Genomic DNA, 14,880 nt, shown 5'->3' with positions numbered 1-14,880 from the left:
TTATTATTATTATTATTATTATTATTATTATTATTATTATTATTATTATTATTATTATTATTATTATTATTATTATTATTATTATTATTATTATATTATTATTATTATTATTATTATTATTATTATTATTATTATTATTATTATTATTATTATTATTATTATTATTTTTGTCAAATGCAAGCAATGAAGGAAATTGGCAGAAAAGATTTAAAGTGGGTTTTACTTCTTAAAGTTTTAAATACTTCTTTCCTTTCTTTTTTAGTTGACACATTTCTTTAGTCACGTTTATTAATGTACAACTTCAACCATTAATATTTTTAATTACCGATAAACAAAAATTATTCAAAGTTGATATGTTGAAAATATATATCGTGACGAATTTAACAAGATCCCACGCCACTATATTTTTTTATTACGTATAAAACACAAAACACGGTCAAAGGAGAGTAACTGAGTAAGTAAATAATGCTAAAGTCAAAACGTGTCAACTGAAAAAAACGGAGGTAATATTTAACTACTTGGGACAATTTTATGTGATGCAGTTTGGAATTTGGATCATATGTAATTTGGTATAGGCTGACATTCTGACAAACCATAAATTACAATTTTTTATTTGGATATTGTAAAATCTTACCTGGAGTCATGTTAATAAATTGGCTTATGATCAACATTTTATTTAGTTAATAAAAAAGGATTAGCAGAGAATGGGGGTAAGAAACGAATTCATTATTTAATTCTGACGATTAATCAATCATATTCAGTCTGAATATTAACTTTATTTTTATTTTTATTTTTTATAGGTGCAAGGAAATTGATCGCTAGAAGAGTAGACTATTACCTTACGTCTTACTTCGTACTAACAAAATGCTTTCAGATGCATATTTTACAGTATTTTTACAATACAATTGATTGTCCCAATTTACTCATTCGCACAAATGAGCAGATTAGTTTGGTTAGTCGCACCAAAAAACAAATCAGCGTTGTTCTTACTACCCATAGCTTGACAAATTTGTTAGTTTTGTGCAAGTTAGAAAAATCAAACGAAATTAATTTTCTCATTTCAATTAGCAAAATTGATTAGCTCTTTTGTACAATTACGTATATAAGATAACTAGTTATGCCATGTAAGATACAATCGAGGCTATATTTCGTTCAATGTGTTCAAGAGGTACAAAAAACTCTATGCAAATAAATAATTTCAGTTGTAGCATACAATGTAAAAGTTTGATGCATATACAGAAAAATAAAAGTTTCTTTGAATTCATAAATGCTTGACGATTAGCTTATATACGAAGTGTTATCCTTTACATTAGATGTTTAGAGAGAGTAACAAAAATATAAATAAATGCGCACATCCTGTTAGAATACTACTCACATTAATTCCTTGTATTAAGCATCCGTCTTTAAATTTTGGCATTTAATTATTAATAATGAAATCTAATGCCGACTTTAATAAATATATGCAATTGTGATAACTCTCTAAAGCAAGTAAATCAACTAGTGTAACTAAAAGTTTTACCTATTATTGTCTGAAGAATGCATTGTGATGTATATTTACAAAAACGTAGAATACGTCCCTACAACTTTAAAGTTTGGAAAATTAATTCACAAAAACGAAGAAAAGGAATAAAAACTAAATTATAAATGTTTTTTTAGTTAGCTTAGATACGGGGGTACTATCCTTTATATGAAGTATTAGATATTTTGAAGTCAAAATTATACAGTGTAATCGTGTAATATCATTAATATGGATTCCTTATATTTTGCAACCGTTTTCAAACTATGCATTTAATAAGTATACATTTAATTACGGGCAATGAAATCTAATGACGAATTTAATAAATACTAAGAGTTGTAATAACTCATTAATGCAATCAAATCAACTAGCCCAGTCAATAGTACGTTTTAGATATATCACTTGTCCTTTAAAGCATGCAATTCGAAACTGATAAAACTTTTTACATATATATATAGTTCGTATATTTTTTGTATGCAATTCGAAAAGTATGTATGTATATTTTTTGCAATCATGTAATTCTTATATGTAATTGATCATCTATTTACAATCGAATTCATACATCTTCACTAGACGTGTCTAGCCTATCATCAAAGCTTTCAATTTGCTGTCATTGCCTTTATAACCATAAACTCAATTAATTACAAGCTAATCCATTTTCATTCATCAAATAAATGTACAAAACAAATTAATGACTCACCACATACATCCTAATCTAAATCAAAACAGATTCTCTAAAAATAACTTTCTAAAAATCAAGCTCCAATAATTTCACACATAATCCATATTACCTTTAATACTTTCCAAATCTTTATGATTCACACATTCTGTAGTATTTTTTCTCAAACCCAAAAAAATAAAAATAAAAAAAGTTAATAATAATTTTTTTTCACAAAGTGCATAGGAGCGTATGACTCTTGCACTTAGGAAGAGCGTATGTTATCTTACCAAAAAGGAATAAAATAAAATAAAATCAAATCAAAAATCAAAAACCCAATCATATTGTATACACATTACACTACTACAATATCAATATCTTCCAATTAAGTATTATTATTCGGGCCGAGTCGGGTCACGTGGGTGCAATGTATGTGTCACATGCCAGCCAATTTATGTGACCGTTGGCTAAGGCTAGCTCACATCAAAGAAGAAAAAAGAAGGCGTGGTTTAGTTCATCCAACGGCCATATATTTTCACTAGCCGTTGTATTTGAAAATTTAAGGGGGTTTAGGTTCGTGTATTTTCCAGACAATTTTTCCGTTGTTTCAGTTTTAAGGCAACGATTTTATTTCTTTCCTTTTTCTGTTTTCTTCTTCTTTATTTACCTGAGCTCTTGAATGACTGAGTAAGAGAGAGAAACAGAAGAGAGAGAGAGAGAGAGGAGAGAGAAAGTGAGAGAGAGAGAAAGAGAGTATAATTAGTAAATGACCTAATTATACCTCAGATTTTTGTTCATAATCAAGAGAAATAGTTAAGAATTTTTCTGGGGTTTTTGTTAATTTTTCTGGGGTTTTAGTTGAATTTTCTGGGGTTTTTGTTGATTTTTCTGGGGTTTGATTTATTCTTTGTTATTTGATTGAGATTAATTAGATCTTGAGATTATAATTAGCAAAGATGATTAACGATGAAAATCAAAGTATTCCCAATTTCCAAGGTAATTTTTTATGATTTTTTTTCGTTTTGATTGATTAAAAAGATGAAATTAATTGTTTTTTGAAGTGGTGTTTTGAATATTTGTTGAATTTGTATTAGGTCCCAGAAAATTTGGGCATGAAGCTAAAAGAACAAGAAGAGCATTAAGTGTGATTAATCAGAATTTGGTTGGATCTCAGCCTTATCCTTGCGTTGTTAACAAAAGACCCAATTCACAGTAATTCTCATTTTCTCTCTCCTCATTCAAATACTGCAAAAATTAAAACAAAAAAATGTTTAAAAAAAATTATGGGTTTTGTATTATTCGTTAAATCTTGTGTTAATTTTTGTTAATCTTGTTTAATTTGTAGAAAATGTGTGATTTTTGATGAAAACATCCCCAATCCTGTACAAAGACCAGTCACAAGGTATTATTGTTAATATTATTATTTTTTAATTCTTTTTTTTTTTTTTTTTTTTTTTTTTTTTTTTTTTTTTTGTAATGTGATATGATACCAAAAAAATAAAAAATAATAAAAAAAAAATCTTGAGTTTTTCTGATGATTTTAGATATTTTTTTTCAGGAAATTTGCTGCTGAAAATAATAAACAAGAAATCAAAGTTCAAAATTCAAGTGAAGTTATTGAAGATGTTAAAATAATAGATGTGGAGTGTAAGACAATTACAGATGTGCCTGTGCCAATGTCATTGGAAAAGCCTGAATCTGCAGCACAAAATCAGATTAATGAGATGGTATACATTAATTTAATATTAATTTTGGTACAATTTTGCTTAATTATGTGAAAAAAATAATAATTTTGTTTACTGTGAATTTTAATAAATTACAGGAAGAGGTTGAGATGGAAGACATCTTTGAAGATCCAATCTTGGATATTGACGGCCGTGATTCAAAAAACCCTCTTGCTGTTACTGACTATATTGATGATCTTTACCTTTATTATAAGAAAATGGAGGTAATTTTTCATCAAGTTTGATTGTTGTATCATAGAATTGTAAAAGTAATGTTTGGAATTTCACAAGTACCCGTGTCGGATTATCACCGTGGATGGGCAATGTATGGAAAGATCAATTTTACTTGTCATAGAATTTAAAAGTACCCGTGTTGGATTATCAACAATCCGTCATTGGTGAATAATGTATGGAAAGGTTTTTTTTTTTTTTTTTTTTACAGAATTTAAAAAGTAACATGTGTAATTTAATATGTATTTGTGTCGGATCGTGAGTGTATGGAAACTTTTCAAAAATCAGCTGGGTTTTACACTTGAACACATATTCATGTTACGTGGTCTATATCGTAATTAATGAACTGCTAAACGCTAATTAACCTTGTTCATAACCTTGCAGGCATGCAGCTGTGTATCACCAGATTACATGTCACAGCAATTTGACATTAATGAAAAGATGAGGGCTATACTTATTGACTGGCTTGTTGAGGTAAAACTTATTTATAAAATTTACACTTCCTATGACAATGTATATAATATAAAGTAACATTAAATGGATTTGCTATTATATTACTGCATAGTTTCTTATCAGATTCTTGAATTCATACACAGGTACATTACAAATTTGAACTTAGGGATGAGACATTATTTCTCACAATACATCTAATAGACAGATTCCTAGCTAAACATACAATGGTGAGAAAGAAGCTACAATTAGTGGGTTTAATTGCAATGCTGTTAGCCTGCAAATATGAAGAAGTTTCTGTACCTGTTGTTGAAGACTTGATCTTTATTTCTGACAAAGCTTATACTAGAGAAGATCTTCTTGAAATGGTATATAAATTACCCTCGAAAACCCGAATTTAAATCAAATCTAGGAACATAACAAGTAGATTAATTGTAAACTTTATTGTTTTGCAGGAGAAGATAATGCTCAACACATTGCAATTCAACATGTCTTTGCCAACCCCATATGTCTTCCTGAGAAGATATCTGAAGGCTGCTGAATCTGACAAGAAGCTTGAGCTGCTGTGCTTTTATCTGATTGAGCTTTCTTTGGTGGAGTATGAAATGATCAAATTTCCACCTTCACTGTTAGCTGCTGCTGCAGTGTATACAGCACAATGCAGTCTGTATGGATTTAAACAGTGGAGCAAGACCTGTGAGTTTTACACAAACTACACTGAAGACCAGCTCCTGTAAGTCCTTTCTTTTCACATCCGCGCTCGCCTATGTTACTCGGACTCTTCATCTCACCCGGGAACCTGTGTGAAACACGAGTATTTGAGTTCGAGTAACATATAAAATCCTACCATTATTAATTTAAATTTGATTTTCGAGATGATTTACTAATTAAACTTTATGGGGGATTGCAGGGAATGCTCAAGGCTTATGGTGAACTTCCATCAAAAGGCAGGAACAGGAAAGCTAAGTGGGGTACATAGGAAATACTCAACTTCAAAGTTTGGTTATGCAGCAAAATTTAACCCGGCAACCTTTCTCCTCAACAGTTGAGTCTAATGAGAAAGGATTACTGTATAGTTTACTGACTATACAAGAAATTTGGTAATTACAACAAAATGACATTTGAAAACTACCCATTTCTCTATTTGAGGGGTGTGTAGAATATGGCTAATAATCTTCATTGGCTTTTAGGATATTGATATTGACAATATTTACCACCCTTTGTTTATGTTTCTTGCAAAACATCCACATTGTAGTTCATATTCAATTTTTTGAATAAATACAGATTCAACTGCTTAAATTCTGCTAAATTCTGCTAAATATTTTGTCTCATTTCTTGATTGTTTTTTTCTTTCTCAATAAGAAATGTATGTACTCTAGTTTCAAGTTACACCATTAAATACAAAGTACAGTAGAAAAAAACGTTTCTATTACCTAAAATTCAAATCTTATAAAACCCAAAGCATTTCTTCAATTCTGTTAAAAAGTTATTGACGAAAAATTATGCATTTTCTGACAAAAGTTAATACTGTTATATTCTGAGATTTCTGACAAGTTCATATAAATATATTTGGTGAAGAATGTCCCACCGCATGGCATGGAATTAAGTTTAGTATAATAATAGAAATGACCATATTGATGAAGAAGACCCATGAAGTGATTTGAATATTGAGGACTATACCAAACAAATTTGCTTTACTTTCAATGACCATCAAAGATTATTTTAACAACTTTGATAACAACATTTACCTGAATTAAATATGTGATATAACAACATATACAACTTGAAAATATGGACACAAGTTCACACCTACACGTAATTCAATCGTGATGTAATTAGTGTTGTATTAATTGCTTTGAATGTTTAAATATATATTTGAATTGATACATAAACAACATTTATTGTTCACACTCCGACACGAATACACGATATTTCAATCTAGATGTGAGTAGTGTTGCAATCTTAATTGTGATAGACATATATTTGAAATAATGAAAGTATTTTTTAGATGCATATTCGAATTGATACATAAATGATCTCTATTGTTTCCTACTAAAGTTTGGCTTTTTATAAAAGTGATTTCGTATCTAAATTAATGTTCAGCTAAATTGCTTATCACGTGTATCACACTCATAAATTTTTCATACCTTTACGCTGTATTGTTTTTATGTAGATTATGAATATAACCCTAATGGTTCTATGTTATTTATTTTTCTTTTAAGTACTTTCTTGTTATTCTAACGTTTTCTTTAAGAAGCACATGATTTCTCTTTAAGAAGCACATCATATGAGCTTTTAAAAACCCATGCTGCCACATTGCCACGCATTTCCTACCTACCATTAGACCTGGCTATTGGATTGGTTTGATTAGGGTTGGTGCGGTTTGATAACGGGTTGAGTTTTACAGAGGGTTAACTTTTATTAGGTCAAAGCAAGTCAGACTAATGCGGGTTATTGGTCAATAACGAGTCGATAATGGACAAACTAATAAACGGAGAAGAAAACACAAGTAAAGTATATATGAATACGATATTATATATGTAATTTATTTTTATTTTCTTCTATTTGATTAGCCTAACATTTTGGTCTTGTATTGACTCTATCCCTTTTCCATTAATTGTCACGTCCAATAATAAATAAAAACTTTAAAAAAAACCCTTGATCCTATAACTATTAGGCTACCCAGTCTAATAACCAAGTCTACTTACCAGTTAGCAGTTACGGACTTATGGAGTACCATGTATCACTATTTATAGAACGGAAAAAGTAATTTAAAATATACCAACAAAAATGGAGTAATTGGATCATTAGTGGGATGATTAGGTGGGGATTACTTACTCTAATTACTACGTACAAACTTTAACTTTTAACCCAAGCAAAGGTGGGCTTTACCCCAACACAAGCGCAGCCTCCCTTTTACCTACGCATAAAGCCCAGACTTTCCCACACTTTTGCCTCCCACTTTCTCCCACCAACTCTCCTCTCTTTATCTCTCCTCTTTCTCTCTGCAACACCTTCTATACCATAACAATGGCAGCCACCTCCAACACACAAACAACCCTTTTCCTCAAAACCCCTTTCACCCCACTAAAAACCCAACAAACCCATTTCCTCCCCTTCAATTTCAAGATCCGAGCCCCCATTTCCAAAATCACATGCACCGCCGCAACAACCACCACACCCACCACCAAATCCCCGGAAAACCACCGATCCGAAGACCGCGTCTTCAACTTCGCCGCCGGCCCCGCCGTCCTCCCTGAAAATGTCCTCCAAAAAGCGCAAATAGAGCTCCTTAACTGGCGAGGTTCCGGCATGAGTGTTATGGAGATGAGCCACCGTGGGAAGGAATTCACCTCCATTATCGAAAAAGCAGAGTCAGATCTACGTACCCTTTTGAATATTCCGTCTGATTACACCGTTCTCTTTCTTCAAGGTGGTGCTTCTACCCAATTCTCCGCCATTCCTTTGAATCTCTGCAACTCCGATGATGCTGTCGATTACCTTGTTACTGGGTCTTGGGGAGGTAAAGCTGCTAAAGAGGCTGTCAAGTATGCTAAAGCATCCACCATTTGGTCTGGGAAATCTGATAATTATACAAGAATCCCTAATTTTGATGGGTCTGAGTTTGAGCAAAACTTGCACGCAAGGTATTTGCATATTTGCGCCAATGAAACTATTTATGGTGTTGAGTTTAAAAATTACCCTGTTCCTGCTAATCCAAATGGGTTTTTGGTTGCTGATATGTCTTCTAATTTTTGCTCTAAACCTGTTGATGTAACCAAATTTGGGCTCATTTATGCTGGTGCCCAGAAAAATGTGGGTCCATCTGGGGTTACAATTGTTATTGTTAGGAATGATTTGATTGGAAATGCTCAGAAAATTACTCCAATTATGTTGGATTATAAGATTCATGCTGATAATAAGTCACTTTATAATACTCCCCCTTGTTATGGGATTTATATGTGTGGGTTGGTTTTTGAGGATTTGTTGAACCAAGGTGGGTTAGTTGAGGTTGAGAAGAAGAACAAGGCTAAGGCACAGGTACTGTATGATGCAATTGATGAGAGCAATGGGTTTTACAAGTGCCCAGTTGAGAAATCAGTGAGGTCATTGATGAATGTACCCTTTACTCTTGAAAAATCGGAGCTCGAAGCCGAGTTTATCAAGGAGGCTGCTAAGGAGAAGATGGTGGCTCTTAAAGGTCATAGGTCTGTTGGAGGGATGAGAGCTTCTATCTATAATGCTATGCCTTTGGCTGGTGTTCAAAAGTTGGTTGCTTTTATGAAGGAATTCCAAGCTAAACATGCTTAGATTTTTTTTTGGAATGGTTTGGTCTAATTTTGGCACTTTCTTGCAGCAAAATATCTGAGTGTTTGTTTCTCTCAGTTTATGTTTTTTTACCTGGTTTGTTATGTTTATTGCTTGTTACTTCATAATCATGGAGTATTTTAGTAGTAGTAGTAGCAAGTTTTGTTTTTGAGTATTGTATGGCCAAATTACAAGAGCCTTTTAGTGGATGAATAAGTGTTTTACTGTTATGCAGCTTATTAGATAATAGGAGTATCACATTGTATGCAGTCTATGAAACTATGCACAACTTAATGAGAATTAATATTACTATTACTATTATTGCTGGGAAGTGTTCTGCTCATGCCTTTTTTTTGACAATTGATGAGAAGGCTCGAGGCGATAGGGGTCAAGCTCTTTTATTGGTCTAGAGGCATAGGAGAGGCACACCGAAGTGCACCAAGGCTCCTCGCTTTGATGAGGCATATATTGATGTACAAAAAAGCACAGAAGGATCCCAATCGCTTCAATGCACCTTGAGCTTTTTTATACGTAGGAATTAAGGGTGGTGGTTTGGAGGCAGATCTTTGAATCTAGTGGCAATCTCTAAGAATTGACAACCTTGCCTAAAATATTGTAGAACTTTTTGTATTTTTTTGAGAGGAATACTTGCATTTAAAAGAGGGAGGAATGGAAAATCAGAAAGTTGTTGTCCTTGTTGATCGGATATGTTCATTTTTAACCCTGTCTTGTCTGCCATGCTGACTGGTCTGTGGTCGTTAACGCCCCGTTTAGAATAATGATACGGTGAATTTAGCAGGGAGATTAGGAAACACTTTGGAAATACAGCAACATTAATTTATAATGTTCCCTAAGTTCTTCACAATTACAAAGGAGTAAAAATTAGTTGAAAACCTGTAACACATGTTTTCAATTCTTGGTATCATATTCAAGATTAATCCATCAAATTATGTAGGATGAGTTTTGGTCACTACAACAGTTGATGGCCAAGTGAGTTACTAAAATTGATTTGGTGATCGATTCCGATTTAGTCACTAGTGTCTTAAACAAGAGTTGATGCTCATAATGTTTGGTTTAGGATTAAAGAGGTACAAATCAGATTTTGCTTTAAAAAAGTTGCTAACTAAAGACCACTACTTTTCCCCCTTCTTTCAAATGTCTAAACCTCAAGTCCCCCAAGGCTTAGTACATTTGTACAATAGCAATTGAACAGTGCTTTACGATTTTGCCCTCCTTAATGCCACGTCAGCAGTTTTTGCTTTTTATTTATCTTTTTTCTCACTTTCTTTCTCGTGCTCCTGTACACTCAATTGAAGTAATCGTGTACTCTGAATTCTCCATTCACCCTCCTCCATTGAAGCAGCTTCTGAGTTTCGCTCTTTTTGTTTTTTAATCATCGAATATCACTTCCACAATCTAGGGTTTATTGGACGACACCTGAAGCAATGGAGTGGAAGACTGTGATCTGAAATTCCGCTGATTGTCAGGTTAGATTTTGATTTTTTTATTTTTTTTTTTTTTTTTTTTTTTTTTTTTTTTTTTTTTTTTTTGCAAGTTATGTTATTTTTGGAAATAATTATTTTTCACAACTTATATGCTTGAAATATTTTGAGCTTTCTCTTCTCCATTGAAGCATAGGCAATGTATTTTGAGCTTTCTCTTCTCCATTGAAGTACTAGTTTCACAATCTACCTGTTAATCGTTGATTTAATTCAATTTAAGGTAGATTGATTATTGAACTATTATTGGTTATTATATAATTACTGAATTGCTAGAATTTTGCTATTCATATTCTTAATTGGGAAGAATTTAATTTGATAATTGAGTCAAATTTGGTTGTTATTGTGTTGCAAAACCCTTGATTGTAAGCTGTGGACAATTAGCATCATCAATTGAATTTAGCTATGAATTCATGGCTTTAATAGATAAGTTTTAATTAATTACTTGAATGTAATTTCATTGTTAATTTGGTTAAAATATCTAGAGTGTAACTGTGTATTGATAGTTATGTGATTATCTTTGTTGTACAGGTTAAATCCTCAATCTAACAAGTACCCTTCATTATTCTCTCACTAATTTCTATTCTTCTCACAAATCCCATGGATATGTTTGATTCTTGTATCAACCCCCCACAAACCGAACCTCTAAAACCTGAAATTCGGAGCAATGACAATCTAAACGATGAAGATATCTTTGGTTCCTCTATAAACTTGGAAGAATCTCACATCAAAGAAGGCTACAAAGATGGGTATAGGGATGGTCTTACCTTGGGCAAGCAAGAGGGCTATGAAGTGGGTCTTAAACATGGGTTTGAGTCTGGTGAAGAGCTTGGGTTTTACCGTGGTCTTGTTGATGTTTGGACCTCTGTGATTCGAGTTGACCCCAACTTCTTCTCTTCTCGGGTAAAGAAGAGTATCCATCAAATTCAGGAGTTGCTTGAGAAGTACCCAATTATGGATCATGAAGATGAGAGCAAAGATGACATTTTAAAAGAGCTTAGGTTGAAGTTTAGGGCTACTTGTGCTTCTTTAGGAGTTAAATTGGAATACGAGGGGTACCCTAAAATGTCTGATTCTCATATTTATTGAGTTTGGGCATGAGCAAGGTATTCTTGGTTGACGGTTACAGTAGATGCAGTATGGAGTTAAGATTTTCTTCTCAATTTTTTTTTTTTTTTTTTTTTTTTTTTTTTTTTTTTTTTTTTTTTTTTTTTATAATGGCTGTCTTACTGTTACCCTTGTAGCGTTAGGGCCATGAATATTTTTTTGGAAAAATTATATATTTTTGTATTGCTTTGAAATTGTAGAAGGTGCTAATCTTGAGTTGATACGAAGTACTTATCTAGAAGCACATAGAGCAGTATATTTTGTGTGGTTTGATACTCATAATCATGTAAGAAAGTTCAATCCAATGAATCTACAGTTCTATACATGAGAACTGTTGTATGCAGAATTCGTCTCTCATTACATTCACCATTCTATATTGGTATTTGGATTGGGAAATTCAAAGCTTTTCATTTTAGTTGTTTTATTTATTTATTTATTTATTTTTAATTTAATTTTATTTTATTTTTAATGAATTTTAACTACTTTTGGTGAAGATGAGTTCAAATCTTTCCTGTGATTTGAAATTTAACCTCTGGGTTGTCAATTGCATGAGATAATTACAGCAGGGCAATCAGAAATGTCATTTCTATGAGTCATAGGATGTGGAGCCGCTTTTTTCTTGCTTATGCTTGATCATTTAGCTTGATGCAGGATATGTATGTTGCACTGGATATATCTTTGCACAACATTCCATCATCTTGGCTCATCTATTCACAACTATTTTTGGTCGTTGACTGCACATGTTATCTTATTGCCTTTGTTTTGCTGGGGATAGCAGAGGTGTCCTGAATATTTGACACGTCATGCTACTATGCTACAGTTGCAATGCTAGTGTAAAAATCGTGTGGATATTATCTATTTGATCGGTTTTTAACATTTCAATTTCAAAGATTTACTACTTTGATTTAGCAGAAAAACTTGGTTGTTGATGCTGTTATTTTTAAGCCAGAGGCTGCATGAATTCCATGAAATGAAATATGTTGATAAAGATATTATGTATCCTGAGTTTGTAATTTGATCAGGATCTTTATATAGTAGTTGTAAAGCTAACATTGGTATTCTATCTTTAGTGTAGACCGGGAAGATTAGTGGGAAAGAAGTAAATGAAAAATATGATACTGGCTTGTTGCAAACTATACATATCTGAAAGCCGCAACAAAGCTGCCCTTGAGTCTATTGAACGAGTAGCCAAGCTTGTGCATGATACTAAAGTTGTCAATAAAATTGAAGATGAAACTTATAACAGAGTTGGCTACACTCTCGTCTCTAAGCTACCTACAAAGTTGTCATTGGATCTTTGCCCTCTAAAAGATACTGCTTTTGCAATGGTTAGCACTGCTTTGAAAGCAATTGACTTTAATATGCACGGTGGAAGCCATCCTCGTCTGGGAGTTGTTGATCACATTTGTTTTCACCATTGGCCAGTACTTCTTTGGAGCAGACAGCTAATATTGCAAGGTCCTTGGCCAAAGATGTTGGCACCAAGCTTGAAGGTTTGTTTACTTCATCTAGCTTTATAACCTAGAAGTAAAAATTGGAGGATTCACTTTAATGTTTTGAATAGAAAACAGAACCAATTGTGAGTTTTGATGTTTAGATTGTCATAATTTTCACGTTATAATATTGTATAATAGTTGTTTTTGTTCGTCCTATTTATAATCAGCTTAAAGAGATTTCAAGGTGGGGCCTCACAATTATTTAGTTATGCTTTTTGTTTATAGAAAGTTGGGAGTCTAAGGTACCTTTCAGATATTCGTTCTATTTTCATACCTCATAAGCTGTGTATTCTATCATCATCCTTGCTCCTCATTTTTTGTCCAGCACTAAAGTACGATGAATTTGTCAAAGAAACATTTGGGTAGGGATGATGCTGTGGAAAAAGTGGATCATTTAGGACATCTCAAAGTGGAAATTGAAGCTATGGGTAGGGGACAGAGGGAGTATTATTGTTTTAAGCAAGATTCTTCTGACAGTGAAAGTAACTGTATCTATCTAGAGAACATGGTTATGGATCATATTTTTTTGGGTGATCTCTTAAGTGATGGGTGCCACTCAAGCCTCTTCTTTTAGTATAGTAGTGATGATTTTCATGCACCTTGTACGTGCCGATTCATCCAAGATGTTAATCATCCTGTATGGAAGTTCTATGGATTTGTGAACTCTGAATTTAAGCACGTTCTTTGCATATTAAAAGAGATCCTATTATTTTAGTGTTGCTCTGTTATTTGTGTGACTGACACCAACTAATAAATATTAAACTAATGCTTAAGGCTGCCTTTGGTGTCAAAACTGGCAATCACCAAGATTTGCAATTGTCGGTTTTAGCTATTAGATGAACACACAGCTAGCAGTTTCTTCCCCACAAGTAGAGGACTATTATTTGGTTAAAACATATCTGGACTATTATATCTTTCTTATGCAATTTATATGTGAAAGCTGCAGTTCCTACCTTTTTATATGGAGCAGCACATGAAAAAGGACAAACCCTTGATTCAGGAAGAAGAGAGCTTGGCTACTTTAGGCCTAACATGAATGGAAATATCTGGGCGGGAGGGCTGAGCTCAGAGACTTTACCTTTGCATCCAGATGAAGGGCCAAATCAAGCTGACCTATCTAAGGGCGTTGTTGTTATAGGGAGTACAAGATGGGTAGATAACTACAACGTCCCAATCTTTTCCACCAATCTTTCAGCTGTTCGTAGAATTGCCAAACTCGTTAGTGAAAGAGGAGGTGGACTTCCATCAGTTCAAGCTATGGCACTTTCTCATGGAGAGGAAGTCATTGAGGTTGCTTGCAATTTACTGGAACCGAACAAGGTTGGAGGAGATAAAGTTCAAATTGAAGTTGAGCACCTTGCATAGGAAGAAGGTATGGTCGCCGGAAAGGGTTACTTTACTGACTTTTCACAAGAACAAATCATCAATGCTTTCTTGGATTCTGGAGATATATCTGTTTGACCATTACTAACTTGTAAGTAGGATTATCTCTGTAAAGGTACCAGATTTATTTGATGCATACTCAACTTCCAATTATAATACTACATACGTAGTACTTCAATAGCTGTCAAATCTTTCCTTTGTTTTTGTTGTGATTTGAGTCAGCTAATTGTGTTACAGCTACGATGCTACGTAACTAACTTGGGTGAATAATGCTCTTAATCTTATTTATTTGTTAGTTAATGGTGGCTATGACATTTTGTATCCTGCTTAATGCCTGAGCAGCCTGACTCGCTATGTATATCGACTTTTTCTTGTGGTTTGGACTCAATTTTGGTGTCCTTAATCTTCAGACTGATCCGAGTGGTTGTATAGCATAATTAGTGTTCTGGGTTTCTCCTCGTGAGTCTTTGGCGTGCGAAACACAGCTCTTTGGAAATTGGAATGCATT

General features: G+C 33.1%; 3 protein-coding genes and 1 pseudogene across 3 annotated transcripts; all 4 read left to right on the top strand.

Annotated features, from left to right (window-relative positions):
* Nucleotides 1-2,151: 2,151 nt before the first annotated feature.
* LOC110694687 (G2/mitotic-specific cyclin-2-like) lies at nucleotides 2,152-5,888 on the top strand. The gene is made up of 9 exons (XM_021871851.1): nucleotides 2,152-3,170; nucleotides 3,269-3,386; nucleotides 3,520-3,576; nucleotides 3,733-3,901; nucleotides 3,997-4,122; nucleotides 4,514-4,603; nucleotides 4,726-4,947; nucleotides 5,035-5,312; nucleotides 5,490-5,888. The coding sequence occupies exons 1-9, from the start codon at nucleotides 3,131-3,133 to the stop codon at nucleotides 5,626-5,628; spliced, it is 1,239 nt and encodes a 412-aa protein (XP_021727543.1). The 5' UTR covers nucleotides 2,152-3,130; the 3' UTR covers nucleotides 5,629-5,888.
* A 1,419-nt stretch (nucleotides 5,889-7,307) lies between these two features.
* On the top strand, nucleotides 7,308-9,208 carry LOC110694771 (phosphoserine aminotransferase, chloroplastic-like). Its single transcript, XM_021871942.1, has 2 exons — nucleotides 7,308-7,319; nucleotides 7,403-9,208. The coding sequence occupies exons 1-2, from the start codon at nucleotides 7,308-7,310 to the stop codon at nucleotides 8,888-8,890; spliced, it is 1,500 nt and encodes a 499-aa protein (XP_021727634.1). The 3' UTR covers nucleotides 8,891-9,208.
* A 99-nt stretch (nucleotides 9,209-9,307) lies between these two features.
* Nucleotides 9,308-14,684, top strand: LOC110694688 (annotated as a pseudogene).
* On the top strand, nucleotides 10,987-11,475 carry LOC110694770 (oral cancer-overexpressed protein 1 homolog). Its single transcript, XM_021871941.1, has one exon. It carries the CDS (start codon nucleotides 10,987-10,989, stop codon nucleotides 11,473-11,475), a length of 489 nt encoding a protein of 162 aa, XP_021727633.1.
* Nucleotides 14,685-14,880: the final 196 nt, after the last annotated feature.

This window comes from Chenopodium quinoa, unplaced genomic scaffold (genome assembly GCF_001683475.1).
Source record: "Chenopodium quinoa cultivar QQ74 unplaced genomic scaffold, ASM168347v1, whole genome shotgun sequence".
NCBI lineage: Eukaryota > Viridiplantae > Streptophyta > Magnoliopsida > Caryophyllales > Amaranthaceae > Chenopodium > Chenopodium quinoa.
The sequence above is the reverse complement of the archived record's forward strand: the minus strand, read 5'-3'. Positions and strand labels throughout refer to the sequence as shown.